This window comes from Bos indicus, chromosome 19, assembly GCF_029378745.1.
Source record: "Bos indicus isolate NIAB-ARS_2022 breed Sahiwal x Tharparkar chromosome 19, NIAB-ARS_B.indTharparkar_mat_pri_1.0, whole genome shotgun sequence".
NCBI lineage: Eukaryota > Metazoa > Chordata > Mammalia > Artiodactyla > Bovidae > Bos > Bos indicus.
This window is the reverse complement of record NC_091778.1, coordinates 55,298,522-55,318,971: the sequence shown is the minus strand read 5'-3', so window position 1 is coordinate 55,318,971 and position 20,450 is coordinate 55,298,522. Positions and strand designations below refer to the sequence as shown.

Sequence of the window (20,450 nt, the reverse complement as noted above, 5' to 3'; positions counted from 1 at the left end):
GAAAAGTGAAAGTGAAGTCGCTGAGTCTTGTCCGACTCTTAGCGACCCCATGGACTGCGGCCCACCAGGCTCCTCATCCATGGGATTTTCCAGGCAAGAGTACTGGAGTGGGGTGCCATTGCCTTCTCCGTGACCCACCTCAGTTCCTCCCTAAATTTGCCCTCCACCCAGTAACCACTGAAAGCATCACTTGATCATCCGCCACCACACATTCCGTATCTGTCCCCTGTACTCTTCCCCCCACCTCCCCACCTCACCACAGCCCCCAAGCAGGGCAGCCCCGGAGGCTGCAGTGTGGTGCATCCCTGCTACGAGGGCCTGCGCCAGCAGAGGGCGCCCTGCACTCAGCACTGAAGCCCTGCAGTCTGTTCCATCCAGAGCCCGGCACTGGGGGAGGCCACAGGGCTGGGCCTGGCCAGGAAGACAGCCTTGAAGAAAGAGGGAGAAACTGGAGGCAGAAGAATGCAGGCTGCAGGCCCCGGGGGCACAGCCATACCTGCGCACGCCTGGACAGGCCTGGGTACAAGCACAGACTCCCACAGGATAAGCCCATTTTGCAAAACATGTTTAATTAGAATAAATAAGAGTTCTGGGCAGGGTTCACAAGGGGTGCTCCAGCCTCAGGTGGGCTGCAGAGCCTGCCCCCTGCCCCCATCCCCAGTTGTGTCCCAGCGGGGTCACTTCAGGCGGCATCTGCCTGCAGGGCCGCAGGAACCAGGCTGCCAGCCTGGCGCTCTTACTGGGCGTCCCAGCCGTCTGTGAGCAGGGCTGGGGGTGTCACGGCCTCCTCGGTTCTACCAGCCCTGCCAGAAAGGGAAGTCAGCGAGGGGCCCCCGGCGTCGGGCAGTGCGCGCCAGTCACCCCCTTAGGCCACAGGACGCCCTAGCAGCTTCCTCATGAGCTCTGAGAAGGGGAAGGAGCGGGAAGAGGCCAGGATTCACCACTGACACCTGGCCGAGGGTGACCCCAGGGACTGCAGCCCGCCAAGCTCCTCTGTCCATGGGATTCTCCAGCCAAAGACACTGGAGTGGGCTGCCATGCCCTCCTCCTGGCCGGGGTGTGGGGAGGATGTCTTATTAGATGGCTCATTCTAGGGTGGGGGGACTCCTGCTGCCCAGGGTGGGGATGGGGAGCCCCAAGGGCTTCCACCTGCAGACCTCAGCCAGCCCCCCTGGCTGGGCAGGGGCTGGGGAAGGGGGTGTGTGCATCCCCGAGTGTGTCTGTCTGTCCAGGCGGCAGGAAGATGTCTGAGTGTGCCTCCCCATTCCCGGACTTAAGCACAGGCAACAGATGCAGGGTGAGATGTGCGGCCGTGGGAGCAGGCCCTGCACTCCTGATACAGCAGCATCTGGGGGCAGGATGTTCACCCCATGGCGAGAAAGGCGCGGGGCCTGAGGAGAAGGCCAGCTAGACCGACCCCCTGACTCATCAAGACAGGGGATGCAGAGAGGAGGAGGAAAAGGGTGTGAGAGACCCCAGCTCAACCCTGCCCCCTGCACACAATTCACTTCCATTTTTCCTTTCTCACCAGACTTAAGTTCTCCTCCTGCCCCAAATGCCCCACACACCTGAGGAGAAAAGGGGGGGGGGAGTGGACAGGGGACTCCCAAGAAGTTAAGGGCCACCCGGGGAGGCCAGCAGCCACTCCCCACCCCTGACTCCTGGAAGGAAGGGGCCTCTGTCCATTCCCTGCTCCCCCACCCTGCAGACTCCCCTCCCAGGCCCCTCACCTGCTCCTCTCCTTCCTCTCGTAGACACGCTGAAGCTTGTTGATCAAGAAGATTTTGTCCTCCCCCTCCTAGAAACACCAGAACACAGAGAGCAGCTGTCCACTGCATGTCCATCCAGAAGTGGCCTGCTCCAGTATGGCACTTGGAGGGGCTCTCAAAGATTTGACCCCATGAACACGAAAAGTTTAAAGAAAGGAGACAGAGGTACCAAGCAAGAACGAGGGAAAACCGAGAACCCTACAGTGGGCACATACACACACAGACACACACACACACACACACACACACACACAGCTTAGCCTCCTAGCAGCCAATGTGAAAAGGGAAATGTGCTGATTCACACAGCGAGGGCTGCCACCAGAAACAAGCCTGACTCAATATATAACCGGTCCTGCTACTTAGTAAGTCTGCCCTGGGGAAATTACCTCCTCTCTGACCTTGGTCACTGTGTGCTTGGGTCATGGGGTTTGTATGGGTTTTCTATCATTGCACTAATCGATTACAGAAAGTTAGTGGCTTAAAGCAACACAAATTCAACACCTTTTGGTTCTAGAGATCAGAAGTCTACAATAGGGCTTCTCTGGTGGCTCAGTGGTAAAGAATCCGCCTGTCAATGCAGGAGACACAAGTTCAAGCCCTGGTCAGGGAAGACCTCACATGTCATGGAGCAACTAAGCCTGTGCACCACAGCTATCGAGCCTGCGCTCTAGAGCCCAAGAACCGCAACTACTGAGTCCAAGCACCACAACTACTGAAGCCCGAGCACCCTGGAGCCCGTGCTCCGCAGCAAGAGGAGCCACCACAAAGAGAAGCCCACGCTGCAGCTAGAGAAAAGCCCAGCAGCAACGAAGACCCAGCACAGCCAGACAGAAGGAAACAAAATTTTCTAAAGTCCACAGTGGTCTCACTGGGCTAAAATCAAGGAGTGAGGAGGGCTGGTTCCTTCTGGAGCCTCCAGGGAGAATCTGTCCTCGCCTTCTTCAGCTTCTGAGTCTGCCCACATCCCTGGGCTCACAGCCTCCTCCCATCTGCAGAGCCAGCAGCGTCCAGTCAAGTCTTTCTCACACCCTTTTCTCTGATACTAACTCTCCAACTTCCTTTTCTAAGGGCTTTATCATGCCCACCCAAATGATCCAGGACAATCTTCCCCACCTCCAGATCAGCGGATGGAATTACAGCAACTGTAATTCCATCTGCAATCCTGAACCCCCAACTCCAATGCCAGGTGACATGGCTCATTCACAGCTCCTGGGTTTAGGACAAGGACATCTTTGGGGCAGGGATCAACCAATACTTTGGCCACCAGATACGAAGAGCCAACTCATTGGAAAAGACCCTGATGATGGGAAAGATTGAGGGCAGGAGGAGAAGGGGGCGACAGAGGATGAGATGGTTGGATGGCATCACCGACTCAACAGATATGAGTTTAAGCAAACACTGGGAGATGGTGAAGGACAGGGAAGCTTGGCGTGCTGCAGTCCATGGGGTCGCAAAGACTTGGACGTGACTTAGCGACTAAACAACAACAACAAATCAGCCAACCCAGGGCTCTTTCGACAAATGACTGTGAAAAGTGCATAAAGGTTTAAAGTCGAGAACCGGGTTAAACACCCGGCAGACTTCAGGGCCCATGCAGCTCCAGGGTCAGACTGGGTTTCTGGTAGGGAGCCTTCACAAAGAGAAAACAGCAATTCTGCTCGAATGCGTCCTGGGTGCCAGGGACCCTGGCTCACCCAGGAAGATGCTGAGACAGACACACCTCCAAGATGGGTCCTCCCCATTTTCTCTCCACCGAGTTGGTGGGTACAGAGGGCCGTGCGCCTGAGTAAGCCGCCCTGCTCAGTCCCAGGAGAAGATGCTCCGAGTGCTGGCGGAGCTCAGACCAGCAGCCCCAGACTCAGAACCGGGCCCGTGCTCAGCCTTGGTGGGAGACGCTGCCCACCACGAGGGCCGCCTGGGGAACTGTCCTTCAGCTCCTAGAGGAACGGCAGGCGGAACAAGGTGAACCAGGGGTTCCCCTCTCAATGCCCCTGTGCATCCCGCCGGGCACCTCAGGTCCCGAAGATCGACACAGCAGAGCACGAGCCAGTTGGGAAAAACAACCCATTTCCAACAGCTGGGGCCAGGCAACCCCCCTCAGCCAAAACGCCCAGCCTGAGCCCTGCCTGCTGTTTGTAGAAGCATTGCATTGCTTACAACCCAATAAAAAGTGGAAGCAGTCCCCAGGGGATCCTCCCACTTGGAAAGACCTGACTCTGAGCCCCTGCACCAACCAGCCAGCAGCAGGCTCACACGAGCTGCAGCCCAGCCCGGTCCCGCCTTGGCTGACCCCCGGCAGTGGACCCTCAGGTCACTTCTAACGCAGGATGGCGGGGAGCTACCAGCCCTGATGTGACTGCCTGGGGAACACAGGCAGCAGCTGGCCCCAAGGTGGGCTCAAGCATTGAGTACACAAGGGAGAAACCGGAAAGGAAAGGGAGAAAAGGAAAAAAAAATAGCAGTGGGGAGAGTGATGTCGGGGCCCTGGGGACAAGGTCAGAGGCCACTGAGTATTCAGGGAGAACTGCTGTCACTGACACGTGCTCCTGAGCAGCCAGCCCAGACCTGGGCAGGGTAAGGACCAGGCGAAAGGCTCCTGCCGTCCAGGCAAACGCCAGCCCGAGTGACCCTGACTGTCAGGGCAGTGACTTGCCCCAAAGGTGATGGGAGGTCCAGTAACTGAGCAGGGAGGAGGGAGGGACAGCCCATGAGGCAGGGCTGGGCGACCTCTGGGGTACTGGGGGTGGGGGGGGCGGTCGTCGGAGAAGCACCTCTGGAGCCCTCCTCCCAGCGGGCTCTTTGCAGATGGGCAGCCTGGCTGCCTCCCATCTACAACTCTGATGAATACAAACTATGTATCTCAATTGATATAATTTGCTTAGCAAACAACCCCTTTCCACAGCCCAGATCCCGGGGAGGTTAAAAGCCTGGAGGGACCCTGGGTGGAGGGCTCAGAGGGGCACTCACGTTGCTGATTTGCTCCTTGAGGAGGCAGATGACCTTCCGCTGGCCCTTCACCACCTGGATGTTGAGGTAGATCACAGCCCTGCGGGAGACGGGTGGTCAGGCTGGGCCCCTCGCAGGAGCCCCGGGGGTGGCAGAAGCCAGGGACCCCGTCACTCACAGCAGCAGGGCTGACACCAGGTAGATGGGGAAGGTATCTTCCACCAGGTAGCGGTGGATCCAGGGCAGCCAGGAGACGCGGGGGCCCGCCTTCTCCAGGCGGCGCACCCACACCTTCCCCGCCTCATACATGGTGTCCAGGGTCCGGAAGGGGCCGCAGGTGCTTGAGGGCTTCACCCTGGGGGCAGAGGGTGGGCGGCGTGACCCCTGAGCCCGGGCAAAGGGCCGCTCCACACCACCCGAACCTCGGCCAGCAGTCAGAGCCTCGCCAGGCGGCCCTCCCCACACCCCAACCCCGGAGGCCAGGCGCCCACTCACTGCCAGACAGCGTAGCAGAGGAAAACGGCCGCGCCCAGGAAGGAGGGGAAGCAGAGCAGGGAGATGAAGACGGTGCTCATGTGGGACGCCTTCCAGGGCCTGCGGGGTGCCTGGCAGTTGGCCATCAGGCTGGCCTGGGGACAAAGGCTGCGTTCGGCCACCACCACCTTGCCGTCCACCACCCCCACTCCCAGGCCTGGTGGGGCCTCCCAGAGCGAACAGGACCGAGGCCCGCCGTGGGCTGAGGGGGTGCTGCGCTTCCAGCACCCTGAGCCCGGCTTCCAGCCTGAGCCAAGACCTCAGAACAGCCCGACAGAGAGGCAGACGCTTGAAATCCTAAGCCCGCAGGCTGGGGAGGGCCAGTGGGGCCACCTCCCCGTCTGCAGAGGGGAGACCAATGGACATGAGGGGATGCTTGGCCAGCTCACTTGTAAGCAGGAGGGATGCTACTCAAAGCCACCTCCATTGACTAAAGGTCTCCAGTGGGCCAGACCCACGCCCTGGGCTTTATAAACATCATCTCCAGCAGTGCCCCCTAGGGCACCATCCATGGGGTTTTTTTGTTTGTTTTATTGTTTAGTCACTAAAGCATGTCAGACTCTTTGTGACCCCACGGACTGTAGCCTGCCAGGCTCCTCTGTCCATGGGATCTCTCAGGTAAGGATACTGGAGTGGGTTCCCATTTCCTTCTCCAGGGGATCTTCCCGCCCCAGGGATCGAACCCATATCTCCCGCTCAGCAGGTGGATTCTTTACCACTGAGTCACCTGGGCAGCCCATATCCCCTGTGTACAGATGAGGAAACACGGGGAGCAGAGGAGAGGAGGTGCTGGTTCTGAGCGCCTCTGAGCCCCCGGCTGGAAGCCCTGACCTGTACACACGGGCATGTGGCGACAACCATAGACCCTAACGGGATGCTGCCAGCCTGCCAAAGGCAGAGATTCGGGGCCGGAAATCAGCTGGGGTCTGTGCGACTGACCCCAGAGGGTGGCCCTGGGCTGCCAGCCACATACCACCCAGGCCAGGGAAGAGTTCTAATGTCCTAGGGCTCCGTGTTGCCGGCCCAGTGGCCACCCTGGCTGCACACGCTCCCCAGGCCTGCTGCCCCCCGCGCCCCCACCCCCAGGACCCAGCAACACCTTTACCTTCTTAATGTAGAAGAGGAGCAGCAGTTTAATGATCTGCATGGCGGGCAGGAGCGGGGAAAAGAGGACCCCCAGCCTGAGGAGGGCGTGGAGAAGAGAGGGCTGCAGTCCAGGGTCTGGGGTCCTGACCCCCAGGCTGCTCCCCAGGTCCAGAACTGTCCCCCCAGGCCTGGCTCAGGATCAGACCTTGAGGAAAGCCCAGCAAGGGGACTGGAGCCTGGGTCCACTGGGGGCTGAGGGGTCAGGTCACTCCAGAATCCCAGGACTGGACCTTGCTGGGGCCTTGAGGGGGAAGGGGTCAGCCTCCCCGGGGGCTGGGCAATGGGACACACAAGGGAGATGCTCACCAAGTCAGGGTCTGCCCGTAAATCAGCTCCAGAACATTTCCTGCAATGTCGAACTCAGGCTTCCCCTTCCTCTTAAGCTGCTTCTCAGAGAAAAGCCTGGGGCAGAAGAGCCCAGGGGTCACTAAGGAGGACCGATCCCCGAGACCAGCCCGAGGGACGCTGGGACCCCACCCTGACCTGCACGGCAAGCTGACGAGCCAGCCCACCCCTCCCAGTGCCCATCGATGTTGAGGGGAGACGGCGGACTGGGGTCCCACACGGAGGGGTCTGCACTGCAGCTGACTTAGTCTCTGTCCATTTTCTAAGCACGTGCGATACACCCCAGTGCAAACATGCACGTTGGCATCAAAGGTGTTACTGCTTTTTAAAAATCTTATTCCCTGGTGGCTCAGACGGTGAAGAATCTGCCTGTGATGAGGGAGACCCAGGTTCGATCCCTGGGTCAAAAACTTCCCCTGGAGAAGGGAAAGTATTCTTGCCTGGAAAATTCCATGGACAGAGAAGCCTGGCAGGCTGCAGTCCGTGGGGTTGCAAAGAGTTGGACACGACTGAGCAACTTTCACTCCCTCCCTGGTGAAAGTGAATTGAAAGTCGCTCAGTCGTGTCTGACTCTTTGCGACCCCATGGACTATACAGTCCATGGAATTCTCCAGGCCAGAATACTGGAGTGGGTATCCCTTCTCCAGCGGATCTTCCTGACTCAGGAATTAAACCAAGGTCTCCTGAATTGCAGGAGGATTCTTTCCCAGCTGAGCTATCAGATATGGCATCCCTCTTGGTGGCTCAGTGGTAAAGAATCCACCTGCCAGTGCAGGAGACACAGTTTGATTCCTGGCCCCGGAAGATCCCACATGCCATGAGGCAATTAAACCCGTGCGCCCCGACTACTGAGCCTGTGCTCTAGAGCCCGGGAGCCACGACTACTGAACCCACATGCCACAATCACTGAAGCCCCAAGGCCTAGAGCTCGTGTTCCACGGCAGAAGAAGCCGCTCCAGCGAGAAGCCTGCACACAGCAACGGAGACCCAGCACGGCCAAGGAAAAAAAAGATTTTCTAAAAAAATTATTTTTATTATTATTGAGGCCTCCCTGGTGGTCCAGTAGTTAAGACTCCACGTTTCCACTGCAGGGGGCAGGGGTTCGATCCCTGGTCGGGGAAGTTCTGCATGCCACGAGGTGCGGCCAAAAATAAAAATCAATCTTGAAAAAATTTTAAGTAAAAATCTTATTATTTTTAAATTCCAATGTTCTCAAAGAAAACACAAAAAAGAAGGAAATGACACCTGCCATGCTAGCACCCACAGCCAGGACGGCTGAACACATTCTTCCACTTTCTGTGCTTCCTCCCGACCCTTTTTTCCCTTGACGGATTAGACTACATGCATCATTTTGAAACCTGTTTTCCTTTCCGATCTAAAAATACGCTACATCCTGTTTTCTCAGGGTTTTTCTCAGTTTAACGATATTTTACAGAAGAGCTGTCATGGGTGGAAATTTGTGGTCCCAGTGTGGGGTCAGGTCCTGATTTTCAGAGGCCTGAGGACCGCCCAGGTGACCCCACCTCCACCACACACGCAGGGGAGGACGCTAGGAGCCCTTCTGCAGGGGACGCCCAGGTGCGGGGACCCAGCCCGCGGGCCTCACCTCCACACCAGCTCCCCCAGAAGCGTGTCCAGCAGCGTGAAGATGAAGTCCATCACCATGAGCCGGTACAGCTCCTGGCCCACGAAGTTCTCCCAGCACTGAAACGGAGGCGGCCTCAGCCCTCACCCTCCCCTGCCACCAGGGTGCCCCCAGGACGCTTGCGGACAGAGCCAGGGAAGGTCAGGCAAGGGCTGGCTGCTGTGAGGGGCCCGGGGAGCCCCAGGCCCCCACCAGCACCGCCCGGCCCACCCTCACCTGGTCCTTCAGGGTGCCCACCCTGCGGCCCAGCCAGTGGTAGCAAAGAATCCCCAAGGTGACCATCTTGAGGATGAGGTTCCTGCGGAAAAGGGTGGGTGCATGGGCTGAGGGCAGGGCGCCTGGGAGACAGAAGTCCCGCCCCAGAAACCCGCACCTGGCCCAGCTAGCCTCGCACCTGCAGATGGCCACGTACACCTCCAGCACTGGGGAGTCGTGCCGCTCCAGGGCGGCCAGGATGCGGAACAGGTAGGGGCCCCCCAGGTTGAGGAGGCAAACCACCAGGGGCAGGAGCAGCAGGACAGCCTCCCGCTCGGCGGACACTGGGCTCTGCTGGGGCGGGGCGGGGCGGGGCAGCGGTCCCCGGAGGGGCCCCAAGGACAGGGTCAGGTCCACTGCCGGGCCCGGCCGCGGGGGGGAAGGGGCTGCAGGGAGGGGTCTGGGGGGACAGAGCAGGTGCAGATGCAGGCACACCTCCCCCACCCCAGGCCCTGTGTTCAAACCGCACAGGAAGGGGGGCGGGAGGCGGAGAAGGGAGGATGGAACGCAGGTGTCGGAAAAAAAGTGAAAAGAGAAACCAAAAGACAAGAAAACAAAAGGACGTCATAATAGCGTTAGAACTAGAATGAGAACAAGGCCCGGGAGGCAAGTGTCCTCTGGAGGGGGCCGGGGCGGAGGGTGTGGGAGGCCAGGAGCCCCAGCTAATAAAGTGGGAGGCCCCGGCCTCCTCGGGGGCCGCCCGCGCCCTCTCCGCACCTTGATCATGAGCTCCGAGAACGTGTAGACAGCTAGGGTGCAGCCCAGAGTGGTGCCCAGACATAGCAGCCACACGAGCCCCAGCACAGCCACCCGTCGCAGCTGCCCGCACGCGCTCCGGCGGTGCTGGCGTGACTGCCATTCAGCCAGCAGCTCCTGCAGGTGACAGCGAGACTGTCCCCCAGGGCACAGACACGCGGGGACCTGCCCACGCGCGCACCACACCCCGGGGGGGCGCACGGAGCCGACACACGGGGAGGCTTGGGGTCGGGGGGGCCAGGGCTCACCTCCCGCCTGCCCCCGGTACCACGGCCTGTGGCTCCGTCAGAGGCCCCGTCTCCAGGGACGTGGCCTGCCCCCCACCTGCCTACTGAGCCGTGCTGCCTGCAGACAGCTGTTCCCTCACCGACTAGGAGCCATGGGACGCTCCCTGAGGGCCCGACAGCTGGGTCAAAACTGAGCGCCTGTGACTCGAATCCCACAGCAGGGACCCCCAACAGCAGAGAATCTTCCAGGAGGCCCAGCTCAGCCACCCTCTGGCCCAAAGGGCCATGGGCAAGGGACTGAGACCTCATTGTTCTCACTTGTACCCCAGGGCTACCGGGGGGTCTGGGAGTGCGGGCCAGCTGGCACAGCGGAGGCCTCTTCCTGCCAGGGCCGGAGGACACGGGGCCTTCAAGAAGAGGAAGCCCTTCTCGAAGGCCCACTGCAGGGCCCCAACTGGTGTTCCCCTGGACACGGGGGTGGCAGACCGTGGCCCCAGGGGGCTGTGAGCCCCCAGCTCACCTTCAGCTGGGTTCGGATGTTGTCGTGCTGAAGCCGGGTGGCCCATCTCTGGGTCACTTTGTAGTCCCAGGAACAGAAAACGGTGATGGCGTGGACCCCCGAGGTGCTGCCCACTCGGTAGCTCTCCCCGAAAGAGCGGGACATGCTGGGAGAAGCAGAGCCAGGCTTGGCAAAAGGCGAAGAGGCCGGGAGAAACAGATCTGACAAAGTGCACCGGCCACTCACAGGAGGCCCCCCGCCCCCGGCCAGTGCTGATGGGCCTCCGGCCACTCTCCCTGCCCCACCTCTAGCCCAGAGCTCTCAGCCTCCTGGGGTGGACCACCGCCCACCCTAGGTCAGACCTGTCCAGCAGGATGCCCAGCAGCCACAAAGGGCTAGAAATGGGGTCAGCTCCACTCCCCACCACCACGCCGGCTGCCTCCCACCCAGACGTGGCTAGAGAAGCTTCTGGCTTACCTCAGGACCTGTGCACTGCCTCTTCTGAGAACCAGAGTACCTTCCTCTGTCTTTCCCTGGCTGCCCTTATTTAACCTCCCTCTGTGGTACTAGGGCCACCCCCCTAGGAAGCTGGTCTGACTCCCATGCTCCATAACACCTGAGCAACGCAACAGTTTCCCAGCCTCTTCACTGGCCTGTCTTCTCCTGTACACAGCAAGCGTCTCAAGGATGTGCACCGAGCTCATTTATCTTCCTGCCCTGAGCAGAGCGCAGCAAATGTGTGTGGAGTGGATGGGTGTGTGGATGAAAGTATGGATGGAAGGAAGGATCTACGGACGCATGGTTGATAGATAGATGGATGGATAGAGTGATGATGGATGGATTGTTGTTGTTCAGACTCAGCTGTGTCCAACTTTGTGACCCCAAGGTGGACTGCAACAAGCCAAGCTTCCCAGTCCTTCTCTATCTCCCGGAGTTTGCTCAAACTCATGTCCCTACCATCCAACCATCTCATCCTGTGTTGCCCCCTTCTCCTCTTGCCTTCAATCTTTGGACGGATGAGTGGATGGGAAAATGGATGGGTGGGTAGCTAGATGGATGACTGGATGGGTGGCTGGATGGATGAAGAGATGATGAATGGATGGGTAGCCAGATGGATTAATGGATGGACAGATGAACGGATGAATGAACGGAGGGAGTGATGACGGATGGATAGGTAGACAGATAGATGAATGAATGAACAGATGGATGCATGGGTGGGTCAGTGATGCTCAGAACTGGGTTCACACGGCAGAGAGCCATTACCTGTAGACCAGAGTGATGCAGGTGATAAAGAAAGCTGCCCCCAGAGTGAAGAGGTAGGCCAGCGGCATGCTGTAGGGCAGGCTGCCCGCCTCGGGAGTGCACTGGCTGCCATCCAGTGGGGAGGCACAAGGCTGGTTCAACGTGGCGTTACTGTAGTAGCCGTAGTACATGACACTGTGGGTGAAGTAGCCCTGCGGAGAAAACGCCTGGCAGGGTCAGGGAGTCTGCCCTCCTGGCAGCTGACCCACCCTCAGGCTTGCAGGGCACCCAGAAGGCGGAGCGAGGAGAAAGGCAGACGGGAAAGGGCCAGAGAGCAGGCGGGGTGAGGGGAACACGGAGGTGAACGGAGGAGCGCGGCTGCCCTAGGGCTTCCAGGGTCTCAGGGAAAGCGAGGGAGCCAGAGCCACAGCAGGAGTTGGGGTGGGGGTGTAACGAGAGGGTGCCCCTGCTCGCCGCCCCCTCCCCGCCAAGCCTCACCCCGCCGGTGAGGAGCTCCAGGCCCGTGAAGGCGGGCACCGGGCCCGTGGGCGCAGGCGGGAAGGCGGCCTGCACGCCCACGATGAAGGCCAGCAGCGGCGGCAGCAGCAGGGTGTTGAAGGCCAGCAGGGTCTTGAGGAAGAGGAAGTAGGACAGGACGCTGGAGCCGAACCGGCCCCCGATCCGCTTCAGGGCGTAGTGCCAGGGCATCAGGGCCTGCAGCCCCGAGAGCAGCGCCAGCCCCAGGTTGTGCGAGGCCTGCGGGGACAGCGGCAGCACGGCTCTCAGGCGGGGCCGGGGCGGGGAGCCGGCCCCAACAGGACCGCAGTCCAGTCTGGGGCCCGGAGCGCAGGGGCGCCGTGAGGGGAGAAGGGAGGTCAGCCCCGGCCCGGAGCCAGGCTGGAGGCGTCACTCGGAGGGAGAAAGGACCCCCCCATCGCCCCCACTCCACTCCATCCCTTCCCTCCCGGGTACCCAGATGCTCCTACCAGGACACAGCTGTCACGGAGCTGGTCGCAGCAGGAGAGGAGCCCGCGGTGCCACTGGGCTCTGTGCTTGCCCCTTGGGGGCCGGCTCTCCTCCCTGGGGGCAGAGGCAGCGTCTGGGGTCGGTCCACTCCCTCCCCACCGGGGACCGCCATCATCCCCTGCCCCGCCCACCCGAGGAGGGGCGTCTGGGGGCCACCCGAGGTGGAGGGGCACTGACCGCAGGCCGCGTTTCTCAGCCAGGCTCAGGGGCATCCCCCGAAGCATGTGGTCCCGCTGGGCCGCTGTCAGGCCCTGGAGCTCCTTCACCAGGAGGCCCCGCTTCTCTGCAGGGGGAAGGAGGCGCGCTGAGGTTCCCGCGGCACCCTGCCCTCCCTCCTGCCGTGCGGCCGTCCCCTGCCACCCAGGCCTCTGCCTCCGGGCCAGGCCCACATGCCTGCCGGCCGTCACCCTCTCTTACCTCCACCCCCGGGAGCCCAGGACACAATCAAGTTCCCCGCATCTTCCAAGGCCCAGCCCAGTGCCCCTCTCCTTGACCCAAACTCCCCTCCTGGGGCCCCTCGAGCATCTTGCTCTGATCCCCCCATGCACTGGAGCCCTATATGCTCCCCCTACTCAGCAGCAATGGGGTCCCAGCCCCCCAGCCCCCCACCACTTCCCACTATGCCAAGCCCCGCTGGGGTCAGTAGAGGACGGCGGGGTCTGGAGATCTGGCCACCCCTCGGCCTCTCTCCTTTCATCCTCACACCCACTCTGGAAAGGGGATGCTATTTTAACTCCTCTTTCCAGATAAGAAATGACCGGAAAGCAGACACCCAGCCTGGTTCGCACAATAAAACTGGAACATTCACCCTGACCCCTGAGCTCACATCACCCTGCACTGCTCCATCACCTACCAGCTGGGGCCCTTGGGTAAACAGGGAGGGGAAACACAGGAGGGCCCCAGGAAGTGCCCAAGGCCCTGGGCGCTGCTGCCAGAGATCACTTGGTTGAAGACTGACCTGTGCGCTGGGCCCTGCGCCTTCCTACAGCTTTTCTCTCTTGTTCCCCAACTCCCCCACACCAGCCTCCCAGATGCTCAGGGAAGCCAGGAGGCTCCCACCCCGGGGCCTTTGCACATGCCCCCATCAGCTCTAGTGTCACGTCCTCCAGGAAGCCTCCCAGGATTCCTCTAGGCTAGATGGGCGCTGCAACGCTCTCCTGCCAGGCACTTTTCCTCAGCTGCCCTTGTCTGAGCTTTGTTGTTGCTGTTCAGTCACCGGGTTGTGTCCAGCTCTTTGTGACCCCATGGACTGCAACACGCCAGGCCTCCCTGTCCCTCACCGTCTCCCAAAGTATGCCCATGTTCATGTCCATTGCATCGGCTACACCATCCAGCCATCACATCTCATCTCAATCTGAGTTTTCAGTTCAGTTCAGTTCAGTTCAATCGCTCAGTCGTGTCCGACTCTTTGCGACCCCGTGAATCGCAGCACGCCAGGCCTCCCTGTCCATCACCAACTCCCGGAGTTCACTCAGACTCACGTCCATCGAGTCAGTGATGCCATCCAGCCATTTCATCCTCTGTCGTCCCCTTCTCCTCCTGTCCCCAATCCCTCCCAGCATCAGAGTCTTTTCCAATGAGTCAACTCTTCGCATGAGGTGGCCAAAGTACTGGAGTTTCAGCTTCAGCATCATTCCTTCCAAAGAAATCCCAGGGCTGATCTCCTTCAGAATGGACTGGTTGGATCTCCTTAACCATCACTTATCCGTTTATTTGGTTCCTGTTTCACCAGATGATAAACTGCACGAGAACTGAATGGATATGCTCACCACCATCACATCCCAAAGCCAATACCAGCGTCTGTGACACTACAAACACTCGACAGACATTGTAGAGTGCCTGGCTGCTGAGTCAGATCCTGTGCAGCCGGAGAGGCCCATGCTTCTCTGTCCCAATGGCTGGGACACCAAGACCCTCCTGTACGCCTGCAAAGGGACCTCACTCCAGGGGACCTTCAGACAGCCCGCTTCACCCCAGCCCCCACCCCGCCAGCAGATGTCCTCCCCAGTGAGGCCCCGCCCCACCCCCACTCACCCTCCTCCTCCAGGACCGCAGAGTCCAGCTCCAGGTCGTACAGGCGGAGGCTGGGCCGGGCTGAGCGGCCCATGTCCCTGAGCTGCGGCCGGCCGGCCCTGCGACGCAGCTTCACCGTGCGGCTGTAGTACTGGGAGATGATGGCCCCACGGCTCCGGCCTGCGGAGGCCACTGGTCAGTGGAGGGATGCGACCCCCTCACGTGGAGCAGGGACCACCACTCCCCACACACACACTGCTTCCCAGGACCCAGGAAAGTCCCTTCATAAGAGACCTCAAGCTCCACCGGTTCCCAAGAGTCTATTTTTATCCCCATGATGACTCTGGAGTCATTTTTTTAGAACCCAGCGAGGCTGCCTGGGGCTGGGCTGGGCCTCCAGGCAGCAGATAGGGTGAGGTGGGAGCAGATGGGGCCCAGCTCTGGGATCTGTAGATCTTTAGCCAGAAACCCCAGCCCAGCCCAGGGTCCGAAGGGAAAGGGTCCCACTCACCAATGGTGCGACTGGGCATGCTGGCCAAGATGCGGAGCGTGGCCATGCTGTAGACGGGGGCACCCTCAGGCCCCAGCATGGTCTCGTGGTCGCTGCCTGTCCAGCAAAGTTAAGACTTGTCCAGAGGTTCTACGGATCCTGCCGGCTGGAGATCTCCCCGCCCAGCCCCCTCCCCAGGCCGCTAGGAGGGGCTTCCTCAGAGGGTGAGAGGCTCAGTGCCCTGCCCACCGCATCCCAGCACCTGGACAGGTGGGCTCACCTGAGGCCCCCAGGGCGCCAGTCTCCGGCTGCCTCTGCTGCAGCTCCAGCCCCTCCTCGGCCACCCAGCGGCTCTGCTCCTGGATGAGCTGGTGGAAGGAGTCATGCACTTCGCTCTCATCATAGGGGCTGGGCTCTTGGCTGCTGGATCCAGAATGGGGGATGTGGCGGGGAGGTCAGGCTGCTGCTGATCCAGTCCTCACCCCAGCAGCCTTCCCCCTCCAAAGGGCTGAGGTCCAGCCCACCTCTCCCTGGGGGTGACACATCCCGGCCCCCAGCCCCACCCCAGAGCACATACCCCTCTGGGTCCTCTGGGGTCTCGAGGACATTGAGGACAAAGGCTGGCGACTGGGACATGTCTGCAGCCCACTGCCAGCAAGTCCACAGCCCTAGCGCAGTTCAGAGCCTGGACACGGCCTCCAGAGCCTCCCGCTGCCCATCTGATGAGACAGGAATCGTTACAGCAAAGTGAGCCTGGCACCCAGCCCCGCCACCCACTCCCTGGGGACCGTGGGAGGTGCCGCTTCCAGCCTGGGCTGCCTGAGCCCCAACCCTGCCCCCATCTACAGACAAACACGAAACACACGGTCACACGGTCCAGTGTTGTTAGTCACTCAGTCGTTCCCACTCTTTGTGACCTCCATGGACCGTAGCCCACCAGGATCCTCTGTCCATGGAATTCTCCAGGCAAGAATACTGGGGTAGGTGGCCATTTCCTTCTCCAGGGGACTTTTCCCAACCCAGGGATGAAATCCGGGTCTCCCGCACTGCAGGCAGATTCTTTGCCATCTGAGCCACCAGACAAACCCAAAGAATACTGGAGTGGGTTACCATGCCCTCCTCCAGGGGATCTTCCCAACCCAAGGATTGAACCTGCGTCTCTCAGGTCTCCTGCATTGGCAGGCAGGTTCTTTACCACTAGCGCCACCTGGGAAGCACCAGTGAGTGACCCGAGAAAAACCGCAGGCAGGAATGGACTGACAGGGAGACTCCTCCACCACCAGAGGGGAGGAGGGCGGTTAGGGAGGAAGGAAGGGAGGGGAGTCTGGGCAGTTCCCCACCGGTTTCCTCAGTGGCGCCATTCCTGCAAGAGGATGGGCGGGTGGGGGCCTGCGGATGCAGCTCTCCATTCCTAAGGTTCTGACCTGGGGAGTCCCCCCTCTTGGGGAGAAAGGTCAGGACAGCTGGGGCCTTTCCTGTGCCCACCCGTGACCCCGCAGCACTTCCTCCTGCCAGAAATCTCACAGGATCCAGCGGCCTGGGCCCGCGCCCCTCACCCCTCACCAGCGCCGGACAGAACAGCAGACAGCATGGCCTCAGCTGCACCCCAGACTGCGTCCCCCCTCCACGGCGGTCACTCTGTGCCAAGCTGGGCACATCAAGGTCTCAGCCCTCCTGAGAGTTCCTTACATTCCATCACCTCGGGGCAGGCCTAGGCAGCTGGCTGGGGAGGGGGCTGGGCCTTAAACAGGCAGCCTTTGTCCAGCCTTTGTCCGGGCTCTGCCGTCACCCAGGACAACAGAACCAGGGTGGCCTTGTCCAGGCTCTCCACCCTGTGGGAGTAGGGCGGGGTGGGGGGGAGCGGGCTCCCAGCCACCAGCTGACGCCTGCAGGACTCTGCCCCAGCAAGACTGGGCCCAGCCCTCAGTCTGCCCTGTCCCCCACCCCCGCCCCTCTCCCCACCCTTAACGCCAGGGAGCTCAGCACTTAGGAAAGCTGGCTCAGCTCAAGGGGCTTCCTCAGGCGAGGCCGGGGTGCCCAGCCCACTAGGGCTGTGCCCAGACAGTGCCCCCGCTTGGGGGTGTCCAGTCTCAGAGCCCAGGCCCCACACAGCCCAAGCCCCGTCCCTTTTCTCCCACAGGAGCACAGTGTGGAGAAACCAGCAGAGGTCAGGGGTGGACTCTTGACTCGGCCTAAAAGGAAAAGTGGCTGGAGCCGGGGCTGAGAGTGCCCCCACAGTCTAGAGAGGGAATTCCTTCCAGGAAACACAGACCTTCCCAAGTTCTGAGCTACAGGCCTCTCCCACACACCCCTTCTCCAGGAGGGAGGAGCAGGGCGTGTGGGAGGTGCTCAGAGGCTGCGTGGGGGCTGGGGGCTCACCTGGGCACTGGCACCTGGGCACTGCTTTGGACTTCTGCCTGGGTGGTACCCAGGGCCCTGGTACCCTTGCCCAGGTGGGGACAAGTCGGGCAGGAGTTTCCGGGGCGCACCATTACTGAGCCCTGAGCTGGGTAGGGAGGTGCAGGGCCGGGCCCAGTCTCCAGAAACTCCACCCCAGCCGGAAGCGAGTCCTCTGGGGGCAGTTACCATCAAGGCAGAGTGGCAGCCACGCCTGCGAGCCCAGTGGCGGTGACAGCTCTGAGAGCCCCTGGACCCTCATCTGCCAGTCTCCCACCCCCTCACTTTCGATCAGTGGTACCTACGGGGGCCTCTACCCCTTCCCTTCCGGAGAAACAAAAACCTCTGCCCTCCCCCTGAAGCACCTGCAGGGGCGAGGGGGAGGGGCGGGTGGTGCAGTGGGATCCCCCAGCGGGACCCTCCGCAAAACTCAGGGAGATACAGAAGAACCGCGGGAGGGAACTCAGTGCCTAGTGGTCTCAGAGTCCCAAAGGAACTTGGAGGGGGTCTAGCTGGTGGCCTCAAGGGAACCGGATGGGGTTGGGAGGGGGCGGGGACCACCCCTAAGCCGCAGAGTTATCGCTCCGCCCCACCAGGGTCCCACATCCTGGCCGCTTACCTGGGGGGCGCTGGGGAGCGGGGACGGGCGGCGACTCACCTGTCCCCCGCCCCTGCCCAGCAAGGGCCGCCGGGAACTGTGTTCGGACTCCACCAACTGCGGGAGGGACCGAGAGGTCAGAGGGAGCGAGTGGACAACCCGAGACGAGGCAGACCTGGCGGAGCCACAGAACTGCACCGCCCAGCCCGGCCCACGTGGTGACCCGCCTCCGATAAGTCACGTGACCCGACGGCGGGGTTGGGGGGGGGGCGCCCCGCTTCTCCTGCCCATCGAGCCCTCGACGAACTGTGCCCTCTCCCCGCCAGCTTTCGATCCTTATCCTCACCCACCCAGAGGTCTGAGCAGGATGAAGGCGGCCGAGTATCTAGAAGCCTTCTAGTCTCTGGTCGAAGCCAATTTCTGTGGGACTCAGTTTCCCCAAGTTTCAAACGGGGACAGTAATCGCAGACCTGCCCGCTTCTCAGAGCGATGATCAAAATAACACCAGGCAGCAAAACCACACGAATGGGGCCGGCCCTGCCACACCAGATTGGGTAACCCCTTCCTCCTGCACAGCCTCCGGCAACTCCCGCAAACTGTCTGGTGGAACCTGGGGCTTATCTCCGCCCCAGTCTGGGCGTGGCTTTTGCTGTTTCTCCCGCCGAGTTCCGGCACACTTCCTGTGTGCTAGATGGGGACTGTCCCCATTCCTATTTGCTCAGTTATTCCCCACAAGGCAGGGTGGGGGGCACCGGTGACCCTAGTTCAGAGATGAGGAAGCAGGCTGAGTGGTCAGTCAGCCTCCAGGGGGGTCATCCATCACGACCTGAATCTTGTCCACCCAGGAACTCTACCTAGAAAGCTGACCTCGAGAGAGTCCGGGAGAGGGCCAGAGGAGAGTCCCCTGGGTTTGAGAAAAGGGTGGCCTCTGGACAGTGGTGGGAGCCATTCTTGGCTGGGAGAAGCCTGGGAAGGTGGGCAGTGAAAGTGAGCTGGAAGGCAGAAAGGAAGGAGAGGGCCCTCCTGGAGGGGAGGACAGGTAGGCCAAGCCAGGATGTCCACACAGAGTCTTTACCTCCGGCTGGGTCTTGGCGCAAGCACCTCAGCATGGAGAACAAGCCCTGCCTAGTCCCTGCCTCTCCCTGCCAACACTGTTCCCCACCCTGCACGCCCATGCTCCAGCTTGTTGTATTTGCACGATCCCAGGCCCAACTTGAAAGTCACCTCTTCCATGGAGTCTTCTGGGATTGACCCCTGTTGGAGCATGTGGCACTTTCTATTGACATGTACATTTGCCAGTCCATTTCACAGCTCTCGGGCCCCTCTCTGTGCTCACTGTGTGCCCAGCACCAGCACGCAGCCTGGGGCATAGAGGAGGGGTCTGGAAAACCAGGAAGGGGACTGCGCAGAGAGGCAGGAAAACCTCTGAGCTCCTTAGAAATGACGGGGTCCTGAAGGAGGTGGAGAGGGAGAAAAAGCAAGGGCAGGATCGCGGGGCCTCCCACGGGGTCCCAGCAGAGAGAAAGGGGCCAAGAGGGCTCTGAAACAAGTCGCTGGGGCGGGGCGTGAGTGGAGCCGGGGCGTGAGTGGAGCCGGGGCGTGAGTGGAGCCGGTTCCTGAGCGCTTCCTATAGGCCAGGCGCCGGGCCGACTCGTCTCAAGTGCCGATGATGGGAGGCGGGATGTTGAGAAATACCGCCAGGGCCGGCAGCTCCAAGTGATGGGACCCACCCACTAAGTTTTTGTACTCTTCGCGCCTTGCGAGCCCAGCACAGCCCGCCGGGGCTCCCGGCGGATAAGAGGCGGGGCTCGCAGCCCGCCACCCGCAGCCCTGCGGGGTCAAACCCTGTCCCAGACGCCGTGTCGCCAGCCCGGGTGCCCGGCGGGAAGGGGCAGGGCCGGACCCCAGCGCAGCGCTCAGCCGCGGCGCCTCTCACCTGCCCGCCCGCGCCCCTCGCCCCGGCAGGAAGTGCGGGCCTCGGTGCAGAGCGGGGAAACTGCCGGAGGTCGGGGAGAGAAGAGTACAGAGGGGAGAGGCGGCGACCAGAAGGTGGGGAGCTACGGTTCCTGTCATGTGACCCCGCTCCCCTCGACTCTCGCAACCCTGCCCGGCGTGGCGGGAGCCGGTCGGAGGACGGTCTCCTCCGGGCACTTGGTCTCTGGGGCCCAGGTGAGTGGATGCAGAGTTGTGTGTGGGGGGTCAGGCGGATCGTCAGAGGAGTGGGAGAGAGAATTGAAGCCCAGAAGCTGCTGGTGGCTGGCCGGGGGAGGGGTGAGAACCGCAGCTGAGCAGCAGAGGGGCCCCTTCCTTCCTCCCTTTCCCACCGCTGATGCTGTAGCCACGCCCCCCCCATCTGGGTTCCTTGGGGAACTCTGGTGGCCCAGACCCGGGAGCTGGACCACCAGATGGAAGACAGAGGAGGTCCCAGCAGGTCCAGATTCGAGGTGCTGCTGCAAATGCTGAATCCTGGGAACTGTTGGGGTTCGGGGCCGGAACTATTTCGGTCCCAGTGGGAGAATCAGCACGTGGAATTGTCTCTTGCCAAAGGGTGCTGGTGAAGGC

General features: G+C 61.2%; 2 protein-coding genes across 19 annotated transcripts in view; one reads left to right on the top strand and one right to left on the bottom strand.

Annotated features, from left to right (window-relative positions):
• Window positions 1-548: 548 nt before the first annotated feature.
• TMC6 (transmembrane channel like 6) lies at window positions 549-18,377 on the bottom strand. Of its 12 annotated transcripts, XM_070773987.1 has the most exons (23): window positions 18,239-18,305; window positions 17,910-18,005; window positions 15,831-15,961; window positions 15,471-15,612; window positions 15,174-15,316; window positions 14,915-15,010; window positions 14,425-14,583; window positions 12,568-12,673; window positions 12,351-12,444; window positions 11,863-12,120; window positions 11,386-11,576; window positions 10,144-10,288; window positions 9,358-9,513; window positions 8,780-8,934; window positions 8,602-8,683; window positions 8,347-8,444; window positions 6,702-6,797; window positions 6,355-6,430; window positions 5,211-5,344; window positions 4,894-5,070; window positions 4,737-4,815; window positions 1,731-1,798; window positions 549-803 (listed from the first exon to the last, which is right to left on the bottom strand). In XM_070773987.1, exons 4-23 carry the CDS (start codon window positions 15,527-15,529, stop codon window positions 737-739), a joined length of 2,439 nt encoding a protein of 812 aa, XP_070630088.1. In that variant the 5' UTR covers window positions 15,530-15,612; window positions 15,831-15,961; window positions 17,910-18,005; window positions 18,239-18,305; the 3' UTR covers window positions 549-736. The 12 variants fall into 12 exon arrangements, 10 of the variants coding, with proteins under 10 accessions (XP_070630088.1, XP_019837442.2, XP_019837440.2 ...); XM_019981883.2 differs by lacking the exon at window positions 15,831-15,961 and having other exon boundaries at window positions 17,949-18,005; window positions 18,239-18,377; XM_019981881.2 differs by lacking the exon at window positions 15,831-15,961 and having other exon boundaries at window positions 18,239-18,347.
• Window positions 18,315-20,450, top strand: part of TMC8 (transmembrane channel like 8) — a 25,853-nt gene continuing 23,717 nt past the window's right edge. For 2 of the 7 annotated variants that reach the window (XR_011562160.1, XM_070773993.1), the window contains exon 1: window positions 19,480-20,057. The gene's annotated coding sequence lies outside the window, so the exon portion shown is untranslated. Of the gene's footprint in view, window positions 18,443-19,474; window positions 20,058-20,450 lie in introns of those variants that run through there. The other 5 variants (XM_019981889.2, XM_070773996.1, XM_070773995.1 and 2 more) reach the window with 5 other exon arrangements.

Excerpts from the sequence above, each read along its gene's own strand:
- TMC6 (XM_019981883.2), bottom strand. The coding sequence starts at position 15,529 with ATGTCCCAGTCGCCAGCCTTTGTCCTCAATGTCCTCGAGACCCCAGAG. Across the intron at positions 15,317-15,470 it reads ACCCCAGAGGACCCAGAGGG|CAGCCAAGAGCCCAGCCCCT; the intron begins GTATGTGCTCTG and ends TTCTGGATCCAG. Across the intron at positions 4,816-4,893 it reads CTGGTGTCAGCCCTGCTGCT|GGCTGTGATCTACCTCAACA; the intron begins GTGAGTGACGGG and ends CGTCTCCCGCAG.